General features: G+C 40.1%; 3 protein-coding genes and 1 pseudogene across 4 annotated transcripts; all 4 read right to left on the bottom strand.

The window, feature by feature from the left end:
• Positions 1–428: 428 nt before the first annotated feature.
• Positions 429–1,450, bottom strand: LOC308406805 (P2Y purinoceptor 1-like; annotated as a pseudogene). The gene has a single exon. The product of its transcript is annotated as a P2Y purinoceptor 1-like (transcript).
• Positions 1,451–5,298: 3,848 nt separating this feature from the next.
• Positions 5,299–10,082, bottom strand: LOC308407331 (P2Y purinoceptor 1-like; the record flags this gene model as incomplete). Its single annotated transcript, XM_080898896.1, has 2 exons — positions 5,299–5,466; positions 9,336–10,082. 2 exons carry the CDS (start codon positions 10,080–10,082, stop codon positions 5,299–5,301), a joined length of 915 nt encoding a protein of 304 aa, XP_080755022.1.
• A 7,086-nt stretch (positions 10,083–17,168) lies between these two features.
• On the bottom strand, positions 17,169–18,161 carry LOC308406809 (P2Y purinoceptor 1-like; the record flags this gene model as incomplete). The annotated part of the gene is made up of 1 exon (XM_080898040.1): positions 17,169–18,161. One exon carries the CDS (start codon positions 18,159–18,161, stop codon positions 17,169–17,171), a length of 993 nt encoding a protein of 330 aa, XP_080754166.1.
• A 3,611-nt stretch (positions 18,162–21,772) lies between these two features.
• LOC308406810 (P2Y purinoceptor 1-like) lies at positions 21,773–23,144 on the bottom strand. The gene has a single exon (XM_080898041.1). It carries the CDS (start codon positions 22,988–22,990, stop codon positions 22,037–22,039), a length of 954 nt encoding a protein of 317 aa, XP_080754167.1. The 5' UTR covers positions 22,991–23,144; the 3' UTR covers positions 21,773–22,036.
• Positions 23,145–24,946: the final 1,802 nt, after the last annotated feature.

A 24,946-nucleotide genomic window follows, 5' to 3' on the forward strand; every position in this document is an offset into this window, starting at 1 on the left:
TTTGGGGGCAGTTTCAGTGTGTGTAGAGTCATTTTGTGGTGCTTGTTGATTCGAGATGTTTTGCACAGAGACAGGATTTATCTGGGACCTGGATGATGAGTGGGCTACTGTGGGATGTAGCTCAGTAGCCCGCTCCTGTTTCCTGTCTAAACCCTTGAGACAGGTGACCCTCCTGACCACAACGGTAGCAGTGTCTACAGAGGTCACCAAGCTGAGCCTCTCTGCACATTTGACAACCTCTTGCACGAACACATAAGGAACACATCTGAGACTTGTTCTCGATGCCCAAAATACTCAGGGGTGCCGCACTGACTTAGTCAAAACCAGTGAAATTTTGTACAGTGGGATTACAATTACAACAAAGATGCATGCGTGTAGAGCTGGTTTATTTAAAACATTTTTAAGATTTCTAACATATGGCAAACTTGTTAAACTTTATCAGACTGTGTCACAGGGATTCTGCCACTCCTTGATTTCGGCCAATTAAAGATCTGGCGAGTTCGCTGGAGCAGCTGTTGGAATCGAGTAGGGAAATCCTTTACATGGAGGTAAACCAGGGGAGTCAAAACACTGTTCAAACACACAATTCCACGACTTATCTGGTGAGCCCCAAAGACTCCCTCATCCCAATCTGGACATTTCCCCTGTTTTGACAAAACTCTTGAATAAAGGCTGAGGTTCTTGAAAATATGATAGGGGATGTAACAAACCGAGAAGAGAAGGCACAAGATGAATAATAACTTTAAAACTCGTTTTTTCACCACCTCCTTTATGGTATTTGCATGACAGAGAACAAGAGTCACATGTCCATAGCAGCCAAGTAAAATAAGGAGTGGCATAACAAACCCAGTCAATGTCCAACCCACACTGTATTTCAGATAATCCTCCACATACTCGTTAGAGGTGGTATGGTAGCATTTTTCAGTTTTATTTGGTGAGATTTTGGAGAAGAAGATATCTGGAAGACTTTGAGCACTCACCAACAGCCAAACCAAAACTGAGATAGCCACAGAGTGAGTCACAGTTATTCTCCCCATCATCCTCATTGGATGGACAATAGCCAGGTACCTGTACACACTTATACAGGTGAGGAATCCAATGCTGCCGTATAAATTCAAGTTGAAGCAGAATCTTGTGATCTTGCAGAAGGCATCTCCAAATATCCATTTACTGTCCATAAAGTAGTACGCTGACAAAAATGGGAGTGTTAGCAGGAACAAAAAATTTGCAACTCCAAGGTTCAGAAGGAACAGATTAATGTGTCGAAGTTTCTTCTTTTTTTGCAGCAGAGACTTCAGTCCCAATCCATTTCCTCCCAGACCAACAATCATAACAAAGGCATAAATGGCAGGTAGAATTTTGTGTTCATGGAGTTTTAAGTTGCCTGAAGTACAGGATCTGTTATTCATTGTGCTTCTAAAGTAAAGTCTGCACAATCTTCCCCCTTCATGGAGAGTTCTATGTCATAAAGTGAAAGAAAACACACCCTTTTTTATTTTTTTACAATTTATACGTCATGTTCAACCTTGAAACCCTGCACACTGAAGCATAAGACTGAGATCTAAAGTAAATGCAACACGTCTAATAGATATGTATGCAATCTTAATCTTGCCTTTGGGCCTTGTTTGGAATGTGAAAGTTATGAATTAAAGTTGCTACTACCCTTTGTCTAGAATTGTAACAGGCTGCGAACACATTAGGAAACTCAGGTGTTTAAACCTGTGATAATTCTGAGTTTCTTGTAATAAAGCAATGCCTGCATGTTGTTTTTTGAGCTGGTTAAATATCTTTGACCTCTTTCCCCTGTGCGTAATGATGTAATGATGTAATGATGAACGCTGCGTGTTCCGCTTAGATGGGTGAAGAGAATGGAAAAACATCACTTGTTTGTAAATAAAAAGAAGAAAAATGTGTGGCGAGAGGCTCCATAAGTCTGATTATGTGTGAGCATATTAACTAATATGACCAGGAGTGTATGAGCTTGAGTGTGCGTGACCTATATGTCCCTGTGAGGCTGTGGTGAATGTGCTCCCGTTAATCACATATGTGTGTGTGATCATGCTGTGTGAGTGTGTAGAAATAGAGGGTGTTGTTTGTGGTTGCATAGGGAAACAGGTGATCCATGCAGTGAAAGAAAGAAGGGCGTAAAAACAAGCAAGGAGAAGGATGAGCTGGAGGGATGAAAAAGAAGACAGAGAGAGAGAGAAAAAAACAAAAATTAAAAAAAAAGTAAAAGTAAAAATAAATAAAAATAGACAGGAAACATTCCGGTTCAGGTGTTAGCGGAGAGTGACGGTGTTTTAGCTGTTATGGAATAGCACTGAATTAGCATTCTGTGATTCTGTGACTCTTGAAATGCACTACACCAACAATTTAATACACACCCTGGTGTGTAATTTAAGACATAAGAGATTTCTAAAAGTAAATACTGTACTGTAAACATGAGGTTGACAGTAGGCCGACAAAGAATGTCCTTGTCCTTGTCTAAAAGGCTAGCAGTCAGTATTAATACATGTAAATCTCATTTTAGCAAATGGTATTCGGTTCAGTTCAATACTTTCGTGTCTTGGTTCGATATTTTTTCGATACAAAAAAATGTTCATGCCTTTTTAAATTTGTAATTGATTAAAATTATACATGTTTCTTTTAACTCGAGAAATCACTCATATGTGGAAAAGCTATACTGTACCCTTCTTCTGGGGTATATTCTCAGCAGCATATTAAACATATCAGGCCCCCTTAAAAGGAACTACTCTCTGAAGAACCTCCCCTCACACTCATCTTCTGGAGTGCTAGCACTTAGTTGTAACGGGGCTCAAGTACTCTCAGCCTTTCCTGAAACCCGTTGTTTTCTACAACAGAAAATAGTCGCATGTCGACAGCTATAAAAGTAGCCATTGCCCTGTTTCTTTTGCCCTCTAAGAATCATGTGCTAACGGCTGTCTCGGGTAAAGTTTGTAGCATGCGTGCTTGTCTGTTTCCACCGATGTAATTGAGCATTGCCTGGCACGTCCGACTTACTGTTTTGTCCACGCTTACCATCAGGGTCATGCTTCACATGAAAACCAAAATAGTTCCAAACGCCAGATCTCAATGATGGTAGAGGAGGTTCAATTTCGGGTAGCGTTGAGGCAGTTGCCATGTTGCAACGAGCTTAACTTCTGTCTCGCTAGCATGAGTGAATGCGTATGGGTACTCAGTGGATCTGAGCTCGACAGTGCAGCCTAGGCAGAGTAGTCGAACGCAGATCCACTGAGCTCTCAACACAGACAGCATCGTCAGAGGAAAAGTTGATAAAATAAATTAAAAATTCAGCATTGCTCAATACATATGCGTGCCGAACCAAAAGCACTGTATTGAACCATTCAATACAGATACATTGTAGCACCCCTAAGATATATATATTCATTCCTTCTAGTTAACATTTCACTTATGATTTTACATTATGCACTTTTATGCTAATTTAATTCCTTGTTTGTTCTGTATCTGCTGCTTCTCCCATGTATCAGTGACAGTTATCTGCTTGCATACCTAGTACTTGCTTTGGTCCTATTTCTATTATCTTCCTTTTACTCTCTATGTTACTTATTAAGCACCTTGGTATACCCTTGGTTTTAAGTGTGCTTTATAAATAAAGTTTATTATTATTATAAAACATCATAAAACTGCTCACCCAACCTGTCGGCAGTTTTATGATTGAAACAAAAGGTTAAAGTCTCCCTCTGTTTGGAGTTTAAATGTGAAAGCAAAAGTTCTCTGAAAGCATGGTGGAAGTTTCTAAAAATGACTTCATTAATCTCATGCAAACATACACTAATCTGGAACAACTGTGACATAATACAGAACATTAATATGATTACCTTCCCAGATTGGAGTTGTCAAGGAATGAAATACTTACAACATATATTAGAATGAACAGACTTTATTTCATTTGACAGACTAGTTGTACAGTATGGGATTAACAAGAAAAGAATGTGAAAGTAAAATTTTGTCTTTAAATAAAAGTCTTTAAATTAAATTGAAGACTTTAAATACATTTTTTTAAAATAGTCAATTAAACATTTTACATTTTTAAGTTCAAAAAGATGGAGAGAAATACATAAAAAAAATATTATAGTTAGAAATCCATCAATTACTTTCTTAGAAAGGATAACTCTTTACTGTCATTTACAGTTCAAAAAATGTTATGACTTATAAAAATAATGAATCTAGGGTGTGTGTGTGTGTGTGTGTGTGTGTGTGTGTGTGTGTGTGTGTGTGTGTGTGTGTGTGTGTGTGTGTGTGTGCCCTTGCTTAGAGCAGTATACATCAAATACTATACATTAGAATTCCAGAGCAAACTTTTTTATTTTTTATTCCTATTTATTCTATTTATCCCCTTTGTATATTTTATTTATATTTGTCTCTGTGTGTGTGTGTGTGTATATATATATAACAGTTCTGTAACTGTAACTTTGGTCGTTGCTGTGCTTTTTTTGGAAGTCGAATTTCCCAGAGGAACCCACCCGAGGGATTAATAAAGTTCTATCTTATCTTATCTTATCTTATCTTATCTTATCTTATCTTATCTTAAAAGCCAAATATTGTGTATCTTATGTCAAATATGAATCACATGTTCACTGCCAAGCTGACTTATAGTAGGCATGAAACAAAAGTTAATGTTGATTAAATTTCACCAACACTGTTCTACTGCTATACAAACGCAATAATCCAGCAGATGTTTTTTATGGGAAATTATTTTGCTGTACACATAACCTACACAAATCTAAAGAAAAGTGGTTACTAACCTGAAAACTGTGTCAGTGAACATAAAATAAATGATACTAATCTGCCAGCGCTCTTTCCTGATCTTTGCTTAAATTAAAAGTGTCACGGTCCTGGGTCTGTGACCCAGCATTTCTATGGCAGGTTAAGAAGCAGTTCCTTGTGTTAGTTACTATAGCTATTCCTCTGTTTAGCATTTGTTGAGATCACCTTAGCTTTCTTATCTGGTCTTTAGTTTCTGTTGTCTTGCCTCCAATCCCCTACGCATGTGTAGTCATGTCTCAGTGGTTGTTTATATTTTCAATGTGACAAAAAAAGATGTTGCTGTAAAGGATTTGAATAATGCAATTTTCAATAATGCAATTTTCGATGCAGGGCAACAGAAGAACAACAAACACAGAAACAAAGCTTTTTTATTTATAAATCCATTTGAGCCAAAACCGTTATCCCGAAAAAGATAGTATAGACAGTATAATACGTAAAACAGTCTTTACACTCTACTCTAAAAGACAAAGTCAAAGTCACTAATTACTGTTAAGATATTGTTGTGGTCACTGTTTGTTCCATGGGTACACTGCCGTATTCTGACACAAACAAACGAGTAAATGTCTGACGAAACTGCTGAAGCAGCTGTTGGAGCTGAGCAGGAATATCCATGACATGGAGGTAAACCAGGGGGTTCAAAACACTATTCAGACACACAAGACCACGACTGATCTGATGAGCACAGAAGACTGTCTTATCCCATGATGGATACTTCTTGTTGGTTGAAAAAAGTACTCTTGAATAAAGGCTAAGGTTCTTAAAAATATGGTAGGGGATGTAACAGACCGAGAAGAGCAAAATCAAAATGAACATCAACTTTAAGCTTCTTTGTTTCACCACCTTATTAATGGTATTTTTGCGCCAGAGAACAAGAGTCACATGTCCATAGCAGCCAAGAAAAATAAGGAAAGGCATAACAAACCCAGTCAATGTCCAACCCACACTGTATTTCAGATAATTCTCAACATACTCTGTAGAGGTGGTATGGTGACATTTTTCAGTTCTATTTGTTGAGTTTTTGGGAAAGAGCACGTCTGGAAGACTTTGAGCACTCACCAACAGCCAAACCATGACTGAGATAACCACAGAATTACGGACAGTGATCCTTCTCTTTGCTTTCATCGGATGGACAATAGCCAGGTACCTGTACACACTTATACAGGTGAGGAATCCAATGCTGCCGTATAAATTCAAGTTGAAGCAGAATCTTGTGATCTTGCAGAAGGCATCTCCAAATATCCATTTATTCCTCATAAAATAGTAGGCTGACAAAAATGGGAGAGTTGGCAGGAACAAAAAATTAGCAACTCCAAGGTTCAGAAGAAACACATTAATGTGTCCAAGAATTTTCCATTTCTGAAGTAAGGACCTCACCGCCCATCCGTTAGCTCCCAGACCAATGAGAAAAACAAAGGTGTAAACAGCAGGCAGAGTTACATGTTCATAGTCTGAACGAAAGAAGGAAGTTTTATTAGTTGCTATTCCTGACATGTTGTCCACACAACCTCTCTCCTTTGTAGCAGAATTAAAAGTGAAAGAAGTGAAGGGACAGCAAATGCACCTGTTGTTGCTTGAAGCCCTAAATGTTGAGTTTCAGGTTTCAGAGCTGAGATAAACATCTTTGCATCATCCCGTAACCCTCTGATTTGTTTTGATAGATCTGAACCTTTGGAATGTGGCCTCCTGTTCCTGTGGCCATTTGCTTTTTTATGAACCTTATCTTTATTCCTGTTATTGTAGCCTGTTACCCCATGATCAGTGACAAAACCCTTTTAACTTTTACCTTTTTGTTCTTTGTATGTAATTAGCAACCCTTCCACTACTCTCTGTTACCCTTCTGGTATAAATAACAGTGGTCTGGTTTACCCACTCATACCCACTCTCTGTGTCTGTAAATCCATCTTATAAAGGTATACTTTGATAAGCACACCACCACAGCAAACAAAAGGAAAAAGGACCTGAAGTCAGATTTTTTTCTTCAACACATCTCATGCATCTAATTCCTTGCTTTTTCACAAAGACTGTAGATTATTTTATCTTTTTAAAAACACTGCATGAAAATATAAAATCCATCATTGTGGATAACTTTTTTGTCTTTTTTGTTTAAGTAATGAAGTAACAGCACTTTATGATATGTTAAATAAATAAAACTCAGTGTGCTTAACACAGAAAATAAAGACAGATTTGTCTTTAAACTTCCTACAAGAAATGAAAACAGTAAAACCAAAGAAAAAACAATAACTGAAAGCACTCTTAGTAGACTGAGATCTATTTCTGGGAACATGTAAAACATCTGAATCTGATCCTTGAGAGGTCTGACTGAGCTGTAGACAGTGAGCAAGTCAGAGATGTACTTGGAACGATGGTACAGCCCCCACAGAGTCCTGATCTCAACATCATCGAGTGTGTCTGAGATTGCATGAAGAGACAGAAAGATGTGAGGAAGCTTACATCCACAGAAGATCTGTGGTTAGTTCTCCAAGATGATTGGAACAACCTACCAGTCGAGTTCGTTCAAAAACTGTGTGCAAGTGTGCCTAGCAGTATATGCTGTTTTGAAGGCAAAGGGTGGTCACACCAAATATTGATTTGTCTTAGCTTTCTCTTTTGTTCATTCACTTGATGAAAATAAAAGATTAGCACTTCCATTTTTGAAAGCATTCTTTGTTTACAGCATATTTTTTTTCACCTGCCTAAAACCTTTGCACAGTGCCGTATGTCTGGATTTATTATGTGTTGTGCATTGTTTATGTTATGAAACGGCTGTGTGCAGGCAGGAAAAGGACCCAAAGTGCAGACACTCAGAGGCAAAACGTGAACTCCAAAAAGGTAACACAACTGAGACTCCAAGGGTGGCAGGCAGGCTGCACAGCAAGATGAGGGTAGATCACAGTAAAGACACAGAGAAACACGGGGCTTAAATACACAGAGGGAGCAATCAGGGAATGGGAAACAGGAGGGAAACACAGCTGGGGCAAATCAGGCCTAACGAGACAAAGGAATTAAAACCAGACACATTAACATGAGACACGGACTTTCAAAGTAAAACAGGAAACATAACACAGAGACGCATGACTTGACACAAGGATACAGCAGACAGGGGAGACAGCAACTATGGATCACAGACAGAAAACCAGAACACTAAAACTCTAACAAAACCCACACAGAAAACCTAAACTAAGAATAAACCTATAAACCATAAGGCACAGCTAGAATATAATGAAATAAACTAAATCAAAGAACCAAAAACACAAAACACTGGGTCGACGACCCAGGCACCCTAACAGTTTAGTCTTCTAGCTTGGTATTATTTTCCACTGCTCCCTACTTTAGTTATCCACGTTTCTATTTCCTAGTTCATTGTCTGATTTGGTTGGTTCTCTTTCACGTCCAGTCTGTCTCTGTCTCATCTGTGTGTACGTGTGTCAGTTGTGTGTTGTCAGTTTGCTCATCACGTCTTTCATCTCTGTGTTCTCTGCTTGTCTCTTCCTGTTTTACTTTGTTAGTCTCCGTCTGCATGAGTAGTTCTTAAACCTTTGCAATATAAGTTAAAAAAATAATCTATAAATCTTAAATCAACATGAACACTTCAACACAAGACCAACTGGGGCAAGAAGCCTCTACATGCACTTGTGTATGATATTGCCCTTCTCTCCTTTTGGGTGGCAAAATTCTAAAAATTATTTATTTTTTCTATACTATTGTAGGATCTTTACATTATAATATAAAACACCTTGAGGCAACTGTTGGTGTTGTGTTGATTTTTTGTTTAATTTTTGATCATGTAAACAGTATACAAAAGTTTGTTTAGGAAAGAAAAGAAAAAATGCAATACAAAATAAAGCTAAATACAATAAACATATATAATTTAGACACTACATAAAGTACAGGTCATTATCATTTCAGCATATTTTGCCACAAAGGTAAGATAATGACATTACTGTTTAACTATAGTGTTATGAGGGTCTTGGTGGCCTCTCATAATAAGCCAAGGGGTGTGGGTGAAAGCGTGTCATAGATATTAGCTGATTAGATGATTAGCTGTACCAATTCTAGGCACTGCTGTCTATGTAACATCATTTTACCAGGATGCTTTACATGGAAAATAAAGGATCTTTACTTATGTATCGCACCTTTATTTATTGATTGCATTTAGCAGGAGGTGCTGTAATCATGCCACAGTTGTCCATTTCAAGGATCACAAGATATTTGCATCAGAAATAAAATATTGTTATTAAGTGGCTGCTAATGTTGACTTAGTCAAAACCAGTGGAATTTTACACAGTGTGAATACAATTACAACAAAGATGCATGTGTGTAGAGCTGGTTATGTAAAACATTTTTAAGATTTCTAACATATGGCAAACTTGTTAAACTTTATCAGACTGTGTCACAGGGATTCTGCCACTCCTTGATTTCGGCCAATTAAAGATCTGGCAAGTTCGCTGGAGCAGCTGTTGGAATCGAGTAGGGAAATCCTTTACATGGAGGTAAACCAGGGGAGTCAAAACACTGTTCAAACACACAATTCCACGACTTATCTGGTGAGCCCCAAAGACTCCCTCATCCCAATCTGGACATTTCCCCTGTTTTGACAAAACTCTTGAATAAAGGCTGAGGTTCTTGAAAATATGATAGGGGATGTAACAAACCGAGAAGAGAAGGCACAAGATGAATAACAACTTTAAAACTCGTTTTTTCACCACCTCCTTTATGGTATTTGCATGACAGAGAACAAGAGTCACATGTCCATAGCAGCCAAGTAAAATAAGGAGTGGCATAACAAACCCAGTCAATGTCCAACCCACACTGTATTTCAGATAATCCTCCACATACTCGTTAGAGGTGGTATGGTAGCATTCTTCAGTTTTATTTGGTGAGATTTTGGAGAAGAAGATATCTGGAAGACTTTGAACACTCACCAACAGCCAAACCAAAACTGAGATAGCCACAGAGTGAGTCACAGTTATTCTCCCCATCATCCTCATTGGATGGACAATAGCCAGGTACCTGTACACACTTATACAGGTGAGGAATCCAATGCTGCCGTATAAATTCAGGTTGAAGCAGAATCTTGTGATCTTGCAGAAGGCATCTCCAAATATCCATTTACTGTCCATAAAGTAGTACGCTGACAAAAATGGGAGTGTTAGCAGGAACAAAAAATTTGCAACTCCAAGGTTCAGAAGGAACAGATTAATGTGTCGAAGTTTCTTCTTTTTCTGCAGCAGAGACTTTAGTCCCAATCCATTTCCTCCCAGACCAACAATCATAACAAAGGCATAAATGGCAGGTAGAATTTTGTGTTCATGGAGTTTTAAGTTGCCTGAAGTACAGGAACTGTTATTCATTGTGCTTCTAAAGCAAAAGTCTGCACAATCTCCCCCCTTCATGGAGAGTTATATGTCATGAAAGTGAAAGAAAACACACCCTATTTTTGTTTTTTTTGTTTTAACAATTTATACGTCATGTTCAAGCTTGAATTCCTGCCCACTGAAGCATAAGACTGAGATCGCAAGTAAATGCAACATGTCTAATAGATATGCATGCAATCTTAATCTTGCCTTTGGGCATTGTTTGGAATATGAAAGCAAGCAGCATATTGTTTTTGTATTTTTACTATATTTTTCAATAAATCTAAAAATGAACATCCTCACATTTTCACACAAGTTCTCAAAGTACACAAAGACACTTAAACCAAAACAAAGAAATGCAGAAATATAATATTTGAGGCCTGTCTGGTGGTGGCATGCAAGAGTGGGCAGGCATGGAATCCTAAAATTCACCAGGTGTTGCAAATGCTTTTGCAGGATAGTCAGTGTCAACAAGAACTCGTATTACTAGATGTAAACGGGACGCTTAGGTCTCTTCCACAGAACAAGATTAAATTATTTGGAAAAGAAGATGGGGGAGGAGATAGACTGATAGTAGGTGTATCAGCTGGCATGTGTGGGGAAACCACAGTAAACAAGTGGTGGAGAGGTTGGAGGGAGTGCACAATAGAAAAGGTGAAAACTGAATCCTTCAGTGACTATAGTTGCTATGAGGTAGTGACCTGATAAAAAATTATTAGGTTTCATGATTTTGACAGACCTCGCTTTGACAGACCTCGCTTGACTTGATCAAACGCTGCTTGAGCTGCTTCGTTCCAGTGGAATGAACAGTCCTTACGCAGAAGAGCTCTCATAGGTTCAACAACAGTCGCGTAATTTGGCACAAACTTGCTGTACCATGCACTCAAGCCAAGAAATGAGCGCAGGGTTGCAGGATCAGTAGGGGGCGGAGCATGCAGGATGGCAGTGACATGAGAGTCATCTGGCAGCAGACCTTCTGGACCGATCTTTTGACCCAAAAAGCTCAGAGTAGTTTGACGGAGTTGACATTTGTCAACATTGAGTTTCAGTCCTGCATTGTTGATTCTGTGTAACACAGCACGCAAGTTGGCCTCATGTTCAGCTTCTGACGTTCCGTATATGATGACATCATCAAGGTAGCATTGCACCCCTTTCTGGCCGCGTAGGATTTGTGTCATCATCTTTTGGAAGGCTGCAGGTGCTGAACTCAACCCATAGGGAACTCTGCAGTACTGGTACAGTCCTTCATGTGTAATGAAAGCAGTGAGCCCTCTACTCTCTTCATGTAGTTTCAGCTGATGGTCGACGGATTTAGGATCCAGGGTGGAGAACGTGACAGCCCCACGCAGCTCAGACAGTATGTCCTCTATCAGTGGCAAGGGATGACTGTCAGCGACCACCGCTTTGTTAGGTTCTCTCAAATCAACGCACATGCGTATGCCACCAGTCTTCCTTCTAGTGACTACAATCGGGGAGACCCATTCAGATGCATCAATTTTCTCTATGATGCCATGTTCCTCAAGGTTCTTGAGTTCTGCGGAAACAGCATCACGGACTGACAGGGGTAAGCGTCGAAGTTTCTGCTGTATTGGCTTCACTTCAGGTCGCACCTTCACTTTATGTACAAAGTCCTTTGCACATCCGAATGCAACTGGAGACTCACATTCCTGTTTACATTGAGTGGGCAGAGCCGAGGTTTGCTGGAGTGCAGCACAGACCTTGGGACTGTCAAGAACTAATTGTCCCCCTTTTATGTGTAGCTGGAGGGCAGTCACCAAGTCCATTCCCAGTATGGGTGTTCCTGTTCTCACAATGTAGAGATCTGTGGAGGCACTCTTGCCATTGTAAGTAATGTCAGCTCTAAGACACCCTAATACATCCAGTTTCTCTTTTGAATATGTAATAAGCTGAACAGCTGGATTACTTAACTTAACTGAGCCAAAATTTGTGCTGTAAACATGTTCAGGCAGTATGGAAACACCAGACCCTGTGTCTACTAGTAGCTTAACAGTGCATGCCTGTGCAGTATTTGGTACAGTGACAGCAACAGTGCACATCAATTTAGCCGGATCACCACTGACACAATTGTCAACAGTTAAAACACACATTTCAGGAACAGTCACTTCATTAACAAGCTTATGAGAAGATTTACACACTCTCGAAAGATGTCCGATTTTCCCACACGTATTACATTTGCAGTCTTTTGCGGGGCAGGATTTATCATTGGCTTTGTGATCAGCTGAACCACAACGGTAGCACGTCGGAGCTGTATCCGTTTTTTTAGCTGCTTTGTATTTTGGCTTGCGCATCTTCTTTTGTACTTGAACAGCGGCAACAGGCTTTGTTTCACCGACAGCAATGGCCTTTGCATCAGCTATTGCAGCCTCTGTACGCCTAGCAATTTCCAAAGCTCGATCGAGCGTCAAATCCTCCTCCATTAGCAGTCTTTCACGTATACGAGCATTATTTGTCTTCTCTACAAGTTGATCCCGCAACATTTCATTCTCCATAGCCCCGAACTTACATTGTTTCACGAGCTCACGCAGTGCTGCAACGTAGTGATCTGTAGACTCACCGACAGCTTGGGCTCGTTGCCTGAAACGGTATCTCTCGGCGACAACATTGACTTTAGGATGAAAGTACGTTTCCAAAGCCTTTACGGATCCCTCGTAATCATCCGTAGCGAGTGGTAAGGCGCTGTAGATTCGTTGTCCCTCCGTTCCCAAGCAGTGAATGAGCAGGGCCCTCTTCCTCTCCGTAGCAAAGTCATTACCCCCGATCGTCAGCAAGTAGTTATCGAACAACTTTTTCCACGCAGCAAATGGAATTCTCGGTTCGCCCGGGCAATCCAGGAACACAGCCGGGGGTTGCAAAGAGAGCAGAGCCATAACTTAATCACCACTACTCTCGTCGCCACTTGTTGTGTGGTGTTAGTTCAGCAAGCATTACACACACACGCAGGTAGGAACAGAGGATTACCGGAGTTGACTCCTTTCTTTATTTTTCTTTTTTCTTCTTCAAAACCACAACCAGAACAACATACTCACTAGCGCCCTCTAGCGCTTCTGGTAAATGCATCTACAGAACAAATGCAATAGTATGTGTGGACACAACACTGGTCTAGTCCAATCACCTTCTCGCTGCTTTCTCCAAGCCAATCGGCATTCATGGTGCATACTTTAGATTTACCTGTGAATCTCTTTCTCTTTCACAGAGGTCCTGCTCTAAACCCTGTCACAGCTGGGGTTCCGTTCTGCTCGCCGTTGGAGTCAAAGTCATGTTAATTGTTTCTAATGATCTGTCCTTATTGAAATATTCACCAGGTGTTGCAAATGCTTTTGCAGGATAGTCAGTGTCAACAAGAACTCGTATTACTAGATGCAAACAGGAAGCTTAGGTCTCTTCCACAGAGCAAGATTAAATTATTTAGAAAAGGGGTGTATCAGCTGGCATGTGTGAGGAAACCACAGTAAACAAGTGGTGGAGAGGTTGGAGGGAGTGTGCAATAGAAAAGAAAAAACTGACTCTGTGTGTGTGTGAGTTGATTAGTCAGAGAAAAATATTAAAATATTTTATTACAAAGAGTTCTGAGCAATTTTTCAGTTGCCATCTTTAAATATTTACAGTGGGGCAAAAAAGTATTTAGTCAGCCACCGATTGTGCAAGTTCCCCCACTTAAAATGATGACAGAGGTCAGTAATTTGCACCAGAGGTACACTTCAACTGTGAGACACAGAATGTGAAAAAAAAATCCATGAATCCACATGGTAGGATTTGTAAAGAATTTATTCGTAAATCAGGGTGGAAAATAAGTATTTGGTCAATAACAAAAATACAACGCAATACTTTGTAACATAACCTTTGTTGGCAATAACAGAGGTCAAACGTTTACTATAGGTCTTTACCAGGTTTGCACACACAGTAGCTGGTATTTTGGCCCATTCCTCCATGCAGATCTTCTCGAGAGCAGTGATGTTTTGGGGCTGTCGCCGAGCAACACGGACTTTCAACTCCCGCCACAGATTTTCTATGGGGTTGAGGTCTGGAGACTGGCTAGGCCACTCCAGGACTTTCAAATGCTTCTTACGGAGCCACTCCTTTGTTGCCCGGGCAGTGTGTTTTGGATCATTGTCATGTTGGAAGACACAGCCTCGTTTCATCTTCAAAGTTCTCACTGATGGAAGGAGGTTTTGGCTCAAAATCTCACGATACATGGCCCCATTCATTCTGTCCTTAACACGGATCAGTCGTCCTGTCCTCTTGGCAGAAAAACAGCCCCATAGCATGATGTTTCCACCCCCATGCTTCACAGTAGGTATGGTGTTCTTGGGATGCAACTCAGTATTCTTCTTCCTCCAAACATGACGAGTTGAGTTTATACCAAAAAGTTCTACTTTGGTTTCATCTGACCACATGACATTCTCCCAATCCTCTGCTGTATCATCCATGTGCTCTCTGGCAAACTTCAGACGGGTCTGGACATGCACTGGCTTCAGCAGCGGAACACGTCTGGCACTGCGGGATGTGATTCCCTGCCGTTGTAGTGTGTTACTGATGGTGACCTTTGTTTTTTGGTTTTTTTTGCCTGTCCCATTTGGTTCTTTAGCCATCAGAATTGTTGTCTGAAGACCAACAAGGATACCCAATGGATTTACTTTGCCAAATGGATCATCGTGGCATTGCCGTATTGGTCCATTTGATCGATCTTTGTTTTTATTATTTATCCATCCATCCATTCGCTTCCGCTTATCCTTTTCAGCGTCGCGGGGGGCGCTGGAGCCTATCCCAGCTGTCATAGGGCGAGAGGCAGGGTACACCCTGGACAGGTCGCCAGTCTGTCGCAGGGCTAACACATAGAGACAGACAACCATTCGCACTCACATTCACATTCACACCTAGTGGTAATTTGGATTATCCAATTAACCTATCCCCACAAGTTGCATGTCTTTGGACGGTGGGAGGAAGCCGGAGTACCCGGAGAGAACCCACGCAAACACGGGGAGAACATGCAAACTCCACACAGAAAGACCCCGGCCTGATGGTGGAATTGAACTCAGGACCTTCTTGCTGTGCGGCAACAGTGCTAACCACCGTGCCACCGTGCTGCCGTTTTTATTATTTATTATATTTTATTTTCAGATGTTACAGACGGGACAGACATGAGTGAGGGATAGGAAAGGGAGAAAGAAAGAGGAAGGAAAAGAAAAACAGAAAGGGAGAGGGACAGTGAGAAAGGGGGGGAGAAAAAAAAATCTCCTGGATCACCTGTTGAGAGAAGAAGAATAGAAAACAAGCAAAAAAAAAAAACCCAAAGCAACATACTAAACACAACACCATTGCATTAATCTAGCTAAGTGTAAACAGCAGTAAATACTAAATATTCAATGTTGTTGTGCAGCACGCAGGACAGACAGCGCACAATGTGCTTTGAAGTAGCAGCCAAGAAAGGTGGAATTTAAGTCTACGAGCAGTGAACACCCGTGTGCATACCTGTGTGGATCAGCGCGCTTGTATTCAAATGGTTTCCACATGTAATGGTCTGCAAGAGGATGTAGCGAGCCATAGCCCCGTCCCCCAGGGCATGAAGCAGGCATGGAGATGGTGACCTTTGTTACTTTGGTCCCAGCTCTCTGCAGGTCATTCACCAGGTCCCCCCGTGTGGTTCTGGGATCTTTGCTCACCATTCTCATGATCTTTTTGACCCCACGGGATGAGATCTTGCGTGGAGCCCCAGATCGAGGGAGATTATCAGTGGTCTTGTATGTCTTCCATTTTCTGATGATTGCTCCCACAGTTGATTTTTTCACACCAAGCTGCTTGCCTATTGTAGATTCACTCTTCCCAGTCTGGTGCAGGTCTACAATACTTTTCCTGGTGTCCTTCGAAAGCTCTTTGGTCTTGGCCATGGCAGAGTTTGGAGTCTGACTGTTTGAGGCTGTGGACAGGTGTCTTTTATACAGATGATGAGTTCAAACAGGTGCCATTCATACAGGTAACGAGTGGGGGACAGAAAAGCTTCTTACAGAAGACGTTACAGGTCTGTGAGAGCCAGAGATTTTCCTTGTTTGAGGTGACCAAATACTTATTTTCCACCCTAATTTACAAATAAATTCTTTACAAATCCTACCATGTGAATTCATGGATTTTTTTTCACATTCTGTCTCTCACAGTTGAAGTGTACCTCTGGTGCAAATTACTGACCTCTGTCATCATTTTAAGTGGGGGAACTTGCACAATCGGTGGCTGACTAAATACTTTTTTGCCCCACTGTATTAGAACTGCATTTGCATTGCCGCTGTGCAACATGTGCATGCAATATGAGAACAGAAAAGCAAAGTTTCATTAGAGAATAAATTAAATATATTGTCAAAATATTTTGTTTTTTATCTGGTTTAAAGAAAAATCTGTTTTATATGATTTATGTTATTTTCTTTCACTAGAACGCACTGTGTGAACTCATGCGGTCTTCTTTTAAAAAAGATGCAAGTACAAGCCATATGAACCCATTCACAAAGCAGTTGTACTCTATGCTCTTAGGTCTTTTTATCTGTATACACACACTTATACACCAATGACCCAGGGGCTGCTTGTGAGTGTTTTAACTACTAACCACAACTTGTTAATGATTGCACTGAAAAATAAATCATGATAATCATCTCCCAGTGCTCTGCCCTGACCTTATTGTGTGCAAGTGTTGCTGTTGTGATATATGTGAAAAAATGTGGATAAGAGTATATTTACATCAAAAATCTAATGTCATTAGGAACTGGCTGTTGATTTTTTTCTCAGTCACAGCTTTAGTCATTCTCTGTTGACATTAGCTTCCTTTCACAGATCTGTCATAACACAGACACATGGAGCTGTTTCCTCTGAATCCATAGTTTATTTAAAACATTGTATAATATAGTATAAAAAAGAATGTAATAAATAGAAAAAAAGGACAGCAAATGAACAGTGTAGCTGTTAAGCACAGCAGTAAAAGATGAGATCAAAGTCAACAATGAACTAGTCTTGTGTATACTGTGTCGCCTGCACACTGCCATATCTTGATACAGTCAGACGATTTAACATATGACAAGATCGCAGGAGAAGCTTATTGAACTGAGTAGAAATATCTGTGATATGGAGGTAAACCAGGGGGTTCAAAACACTATTCAGACACACAAGACCACGACTTATCTGATGAGCACTGAAGACTCCATTATTCCATGTAGGGCATTGCCCCTTTTTTAATAATCCTCTTGCATAAAGGTTGAGGTTCCTAAAAATATGATATGGGATGTAACAAACTGAGAAGAGAAGAATCAAAATAAACAACAACTTTAAGCTTCTTTGTTTTACTTCCTTGTCAATGGTATTACTTTGACAGAGAACCAAAATCACATGTCCATAGCAGCCAAGTAGGATAAGGAACGGGATGCAAAACCCAGTGAGTGTCTGTCCAAGACTGTATGTCAGGTAATCCTCGACATACTGTGTAGAGGTGGTGTGGTAGCATTTTGCGGTTTCATTTGTTTTGGTGGTGTTGTTTGTGGATGTTTTGAGGTAGAGCATGTCTGGAAGACTTTGAACACTCACCAACACCCAAACCATGACTGAGATAACCACAGTGTTACGGACAGTCATCCTTCCCATCGCTTTCAGTGGATGGACAATAGCCAGATACCTGTCCACACTTATACAGGTGAGGAATCCAATGCTGCCGTATAAATTCAAGTTGAAGCAGAATCTTGTGATCTTGCAGAAGGCATCTCCAAATATCCAATTACTGTTCATAAAATAGTATGCTGACAAAAATGGTAGTGTTGGAAGGAACAAAAAATTGGCAAGTCCAATGTTTAAAAGAAACACATTGTTTCCAACTTTCTTCTGTTTCTGCAGGATCGACTTCATCCCCCATCCATTAGCTCCCAGACCAATGATCAATACCATGGTGTAAATGGACGGTAGAATTTTGCGTTCGAAGTCATATTCAACAGAAGTACAATTATCAGGCATTGTGTGTCTGTACAACCTCACTCCTCTGTGGCAGAATTACAAATGAGGCAAGTGAAAGAAAACAAGTTCATAGAGTGATCGGTCATGTCCCTGCTTGTAAACCAGCACCGAGAAGCTGGAAAGAGATTCCTAATAATTGTGCAACACCTTGTGTATACATGCTTGTGAAACTGTCTGTTTGCTTGCTAGCGCACAAATACTGTTTACCTTTCTATCAATGCACCACACAAAAGCATGCTTGTTATTGTATTGTTATCATTTGTGTCATTCAAAACATTTTTTTTAACTAAAACTTTCAGAAAAGATCGCATTTTCAAGTCCTAGACATTGAATGTTCATTATAACTTGGATTACAAGGTTATTTTTATTGCATGTAACACTCTGTGTGAAAGTTAGTTTAGCATATGAAATGCAGATGCATATTATTATTTATCAGTAAACACTTTGTTTGACAGCAAAGCTTTGTGATCTAAACAGATGGGCATCTAATAACCTCCGTTTGTGGTTGTTTTGCACACGATGGTAGCTGTATTTTAAACCATTTAAGACCTAAAACATCATTTTACATAAGTAAGTATGTCACGGCTGGCGGAGTGAGCCGTGTGGTGTGGAGGAAAAGGAGGACCCAAAATGCGGCAGTGACTGATGATTCGAGTGACGTTTATTTACAAGGTGGCAGTGGCAGAAACAGGCAACGAATCGTGAGAGATTACTAACGGAAACCTAAACTGGGAGAAACTAACTGACAAACCTGAGACCATACGAAAGGGGTGCGGGGCAGAGAGACGCAGACTAAGGAACAGGATACCAAGAAACACAGATGAACGCAGTGATACATGGATGAATGCAGACGAGCCGACAAGGAACACAGACCGACACCCACTAAATATACACACACAAGGTAATCGGGTAATCACACACAGGAGGTAAGAACAGCTGATCTGAATACACATGATGACTGGAGGACACAAGCTGAACACAATGACAACAGACACAGACCTTCAGAATAGAGCAGGAAATCCAGAACACGAGCCTTCAAAGTAAAGCAGGAAACACACAGACTGATTTGCAACACAACACGGGGACATGAACAGAGCACCAAGGACAGACACAGGTAGGGCTGAATATACACCAAACTTCAGGTTCAACCCTAAACCAATACAAAATCAGAATAAACACAAAACGCTGGGTCAACGACCCAGGACCAAAGTATGTCATTGCCTGGGAGTCTTGATGGGTTATTTGTGATTTCTGATTGTTGTTGAAAGTTTTCAGTTTGCTTTTAATTATTATTCCACAGCTTTAGTTTTAATTACTATTGTAAATGGCCTGTATTTGTATATTCGATCGTCTTCTTTGAATTCATTCATGTTTTTGTTTTCATGGAGTCTCCATAGTTTTTCTTGTCACTTGGTTTAGCTGTTGTCTCTGTGTTTTTCTACTGTTGCCTGTATTCCCCTGTTGTGTTATTTCCTGTTATTTTTGTAGTCATTTATGTCTTGTGGGGGGATTTTGTTGTTGTTGTGGTGGTGTTTTTTGCTTATGGACTCTTTGCTTATGTTGGGTTTTTTTTTAATGAACTACTTTTTTCTTTTTGTTGAACTCACCTAGAAATCTGCATTTAGCTCCTCATCATGCAATACATAATAGAGGCGGAAAGAAGGCACAGCAAGCTGGATAGAAGAAGAGGATTGAAGTGAGTGGGCAGAAGACGTAGTGCTTAACAGATCAGAAAGGTAAGGAGGAGCAAGGTTCTGAATGGCCTTGAAGGTTAGCAGAAGAAGTTTGAATATTATCTGGAATGGAGCCGGTGTAGTTCCTTAAGAACAGTGGTAATGTGCTGGTAGGAGGGGGTTCTGGTAATAATGTGGGCAACGGAGCTTTATACCAGTTGAAGCTTATGAAGGGATTTTTGGGGGAGACCACGGAAGAGAGAATTACAGTAGTCAAGGCGGGAGGTAACGAGACTATGGACAAGAATGGACATAGGATAGGACATAGAATGGGTGGAAAGAGAAGGACGTAATCTGTTAATGTTGCGTAGATGGAAATAGGCAGAGCAGGTGAGATTATTGATGTAAGATTTAAAGGATAGTGAACTGTCTAGAATGACACCAAGGCTCTTACCCTGAGGTGAAGGGAAAACTGTGGAGTTATCGATAGTGAGAGAGAAATGATTTGCCTTCAAAAGGTTGGATTTAGTACCAATAGGAAGGATTTCAGTTTTATCCTCATTAAGCTTTAGAAAATTACAGTTGAACCAGGATTTTAATTCAGTTAGGCATTCTATAAGGGAAGAAGGTGGGAGGGAGGAATCAGGCCTGGAGGAGAGATATAACTGGGTGTCATCAGCAAAACAGTGAAAGTGAAGATCAAATCTGAAGAAAATGGTACCATGAGGGAGGATGTATATTATGAAGAGAAGAGAGCCTAACACTGAACCTTGGGGTACACCAGAAGTGACTGGGAATAGACTAGAAAGAAATGATTTAAGTTGAATAAAATGGGAGCAGTCAAGAAGATATGACTGGAACCAAGCTAAAGGTGTGTCAGAGATGCCAAGAGACAACAGAGTGAGAGATAGTGTTGAAGGCTGAGCTCAAATCCAAAAGGATGAGAATGTTGAGAAGACCAGAGTCGGCTCCGATTAGAAGATCATTAGTCACTTTAAGTAAAGAAGTTTCTGTACTGTGACATGAGTGAAAACCAGATTTAAATCTCTCCTACATGTTATTATTAACGAGGTGTGAATGATAAATAAACACTTCTAAATAAAAAGAACCCTTATAAATTGATTCATTTATTTACTGATTATTCTTTCTGTGCCCCTATTTACCTCAGATAACAGATATCTCCTAAAATTTTGACTAAAAGCCATATTTTTGACTGAGAAAAACATAATCCCACCACTTTTACTTACCACTGGTGTTTGATGAGGTTCCTTTGCTGGAATGTAGCATTTTCTTTATTCCAAACATGATTCTGCTAATTTAAAGCAAATAACCTGCTAATTATAACACATTTGTGAATATCTTAACTTTAATAACAAACTATAAAGTAGTATTGCTTCTGATAAAACCTCAGAGGCTTTAAACCTTTATTAGGAGTGTATTTACTTCGCTGTCTGTGGTAAATGAACATCTGTGTAACATTTACTGGCATGGTGAGAGCGGAAAAACGGTGTTAGAATGATTTTATATGAGATATCCTGTGGCATTTACAGAGGATATCATAATTGTCTGCAGTGCAGTTAACTGTTTCACAAAAACAACTGTGTATTCTTGCAATCTTGAATTGTATTCTTGAATTGATTTACCATCTTTAAAAATATTTGCAAAGCTGATTTTCCTCAAATATTTGGAACATTTATCTTCAGTTGCTGAAAATGTGTTGGGCTTTAAGGGAAGTACATTAAAACATAAATGAGATCTGGACAAAGCAGTTTATTTTACTTTTAAACGACAGACTTTAAAAAAACATCCACTATGCACTTACTATCAAAAATAAGGGAAATCTGAATAAAAAGCCTTTAATTATAGTTAGACAGCAGAACAACAATGAGGAGGCTTGAATTCAAATGCTTAAAGTATAGACATACAGTATATACAACATAATCAAAACTGACCTTTACTTTCAGCGTGTGTACATACATGTGACATGCTGTTAACATTAACCTTCTATCAGCAGTGAAGCATGCAGCATCATATCCTGTTTGTTCTTCAAACATTCAAGCATCACAAATGCAATAACTCGTCTTTCAAGTGTTTTTTAAGTATTATTTTTGCTTTTTAGTAAAAAGCAACATTTTTGTGTTTCTTACAAAAGTCTCAGATGAGTCTCAGATGAGGCGTACTCCTCATGTTCATCGGCACATTTCAAGTATCCGTGAGGTTAGAGGTGTACAGACTAGTGACAGCTTGGCGAACTTGTTGGAGTAGCTGTCTGAGCTGAGAACAAACATCTTCACTTACATGCAGGTAAACTAGAGGATTGAGCGCACTGTTCAGACACACAAGGCCACGGCTTATCTGATGACAAATATAGACTCCATTAGACCATTTATGACATGTCCCCTTGATTACGCTTAGTCTTGACAAGAGGTTGAGATTTTTTAATATATGATAGGGGATGTAACAAACAGAGAACAGAAGAATCAAGATGAATAACAACTTTAAGCTTCTTTGTTTCAGTACTTCATCAATGTTATCATTGTGGCAGAGAACAGCAATCATATGTCCATAGCAGCTGAGGGTGATGAACAGGGGGATGCAAAATCCAGTGAGTGTCCGTCCCAAACTGTATTTCAGGTAATCTTTAACATACTCGTTAGAGGTGGTATCAAAACACTTCTTAGTATTGTTTATGGGTGATTTGGGGAAGAACGTGTCTGGAAGACTTTGAACACTCACCAACAGCCAGACCATGACTGAGATAGCCACAGAATGAGTCACAGTTATTCTCCCCATCATCCTCATTGGATGGACAATAGCCAAGTACCTGTACACACTGATACAGGTGAGGAATCCAATGCTGCCGTATAAATTCAGGTTGAAGAAGAATCTTGTTGTCTTGCAAAAGGCTTCTCCAAAGATCCACTGATCACCCTTGAAGTAGTACACCATCAGAAAAGGGAGTGTGAGCAAATACAAAATGTCTGCAAGTCCAAGGTTGAAAACGAAAACAGAGACATTCCCCAGTTTCTCCCATTTCTGCAGCACTGACCTCAATCCCAGTCCGTTAGCCACCATGCCAGTGATGAATACTAAAATGTAGACAGGTGGCAGGAATTTTTCTGTAAAGTCAAAGCTGATGCAAGAAGACTTGTTCATTGCGTCCTTGATAGCAGTCGGTACAATTCCTCCTCCTCGATGAGTGAGAGCCTTCACTGCACAGATCAAAGCACACACACATTTATACACTTCCTGAGTTGCATCTGTGGGCTATGAGATAACTGACTCACCTCTTTCACTGAAAACAGGAAAATATAACCATGCAGAAGTGGCAGTTTTCACACGTTTATACACTCTTTTGTTTGCTCTCATCCTGACAAAGCCATATGAGAAGTGAAAAGTGAAATAAGTTCAGCTCTAGTTTTTAGCCTATGCTTCCACAGTCTGAATCTCTGGGTTTTCAACATTTATCTTATGCCTGTTCTACAGCGTGGTTCTGTCCTGCCTGTTTAGCAACAATGAGACTGCTATGCAACAGAAAATGACCACACAATTAGCTTGTAAAAGCAGTTTCAAAACTTAAATTAACAAACCAGAAAATCATTTGCGTGGATGTTACTCTAACACATTGTTGGGTCTGTCTAGCACAGGCCCACCGCTGGAACGAGACAATTTAAAAACACAGCAAAAGCATTGAACACCAAGTAGGCAAAGTTCTTCTTGTTACTCATGCATGAGGGAGACCTGCCTGGAGCCAAGTGTCGTTCCACCACTTGACCTCCGTCAGACTCTCAGCCAGGTTCCCCATAGCACTCCTTTTATTGTGGTTACATGAATATGCATAGGGTCATTAACATATAACATCTTACATAGGTATACATGTGAACAAAGAATACTCAATACTCACACATACTGTGTGTGTGTGTGTGTGTGTGTGTGTGTGTGGGGTCAGAGTGTGACCCCATAAAGACTTCCCTAAACCTGCTGGTCTGGAAATCCAGCAGTTCATCTAAACAAAAGGCACTTAGCCTAAAACAGATATAGCTACGTTTATCCTACCATAAAACAATAAGAGAAGGTACGACCTCTCCCATGCTCCCAGAGTGCTCTCTAATGCACACAAAGTTTACAGACTATCAAGGATCAAACCTCTACCAATCTACAACTAATTATAAAACTCTAAGCATATATAAGTAGATATTTCTAAGCATAAATGACAATCAACAATACAAAACCTAACACACATACTGCCCATATTAATACTGTTGCAGCCTTACCCCAATGGTAGCAGGTTCCCCCAGCAGCACACTGCTCCCCCATCTCCTTTGGGACCTGTGCAGTAGCACCGTGGGCAGACACACATAGGCCACAAAAATCTCATACTAAAGCAAATGTTTTTCATTAGTACCCACTCGGATCGACCAATGGGACTAATGGGTTTTCCATTAGGTCATAGTACCTGGTACCAGGTACCAGAGAATCTGGTACCAGGGAAACTGTTTAAATTGCTTGGAATCTGGGTTACAAGTAATCTAAACAGATCCTAAGATGTAAGTCGTCAGACTGCATGCTACCAATTGACTGGTCACTAGAGTCATTCGATGAGTCATAAGAGCGACTGATTGTCGAAAATCAAAACTGACATTTTTGAAACTCGACAACACAAGAAATAGCTACTTGAAATAACACCGTGTTCCCCCAGGTGTGACGAAAAGCTACAGACTGAGCATCAGGTATATATTCACTTCAATGTCCGCCTTTTTTCTGTTAACACGTGTTGTCGTGGTTTTCGGTAGGGAAAGAGACGACACCTTGTAGAGCAAACAACTTCGACCTTTATTTGTCACTTCCGGTACCCAACACACTTTCAACATAAAACTGGATATACTTAAACAGATAACACCACATCCTCCTTTCTCAGAAAACAACAACTTATTGAAATATTTACTGCGTAAGGGAAACTGTACTTTCGTTACTTCTTAGAACCTATTGCAGAAACATAGCTACTCTATTTTTAACTCGAGAAGCTTTGCTTTATTTAATCTCACAAGTTCAATCTTTGTGGTTTTATGACAACTCTGCCAGCTCTAGTTCTGACAAGACCTGGGACTTCTG

Source organism: Rhamphochromis sp. 'chilingali', assembly GCF_963969265.1.
Source record: "Rhamphochromis sp. 'chilingali' genome assembly, chromosome: 12".
NCBI lineage: Eukaryota > Metazoa > Chordata > Actinopteri > Cichliformes > Cichlidae > Rhamphochromis > Rhamphochromis sp. 'chilingali'.

What these genes read in the sequence shown, in the direction of transcription:
- LOC308406810 (XM_080898041.1), bottom strand. Translation starts at nt 22,990, where the DNA reads ATGAACAAGTCTTCTTGCATCAGCTTTGACTTTACAGAAAAATTCCTG.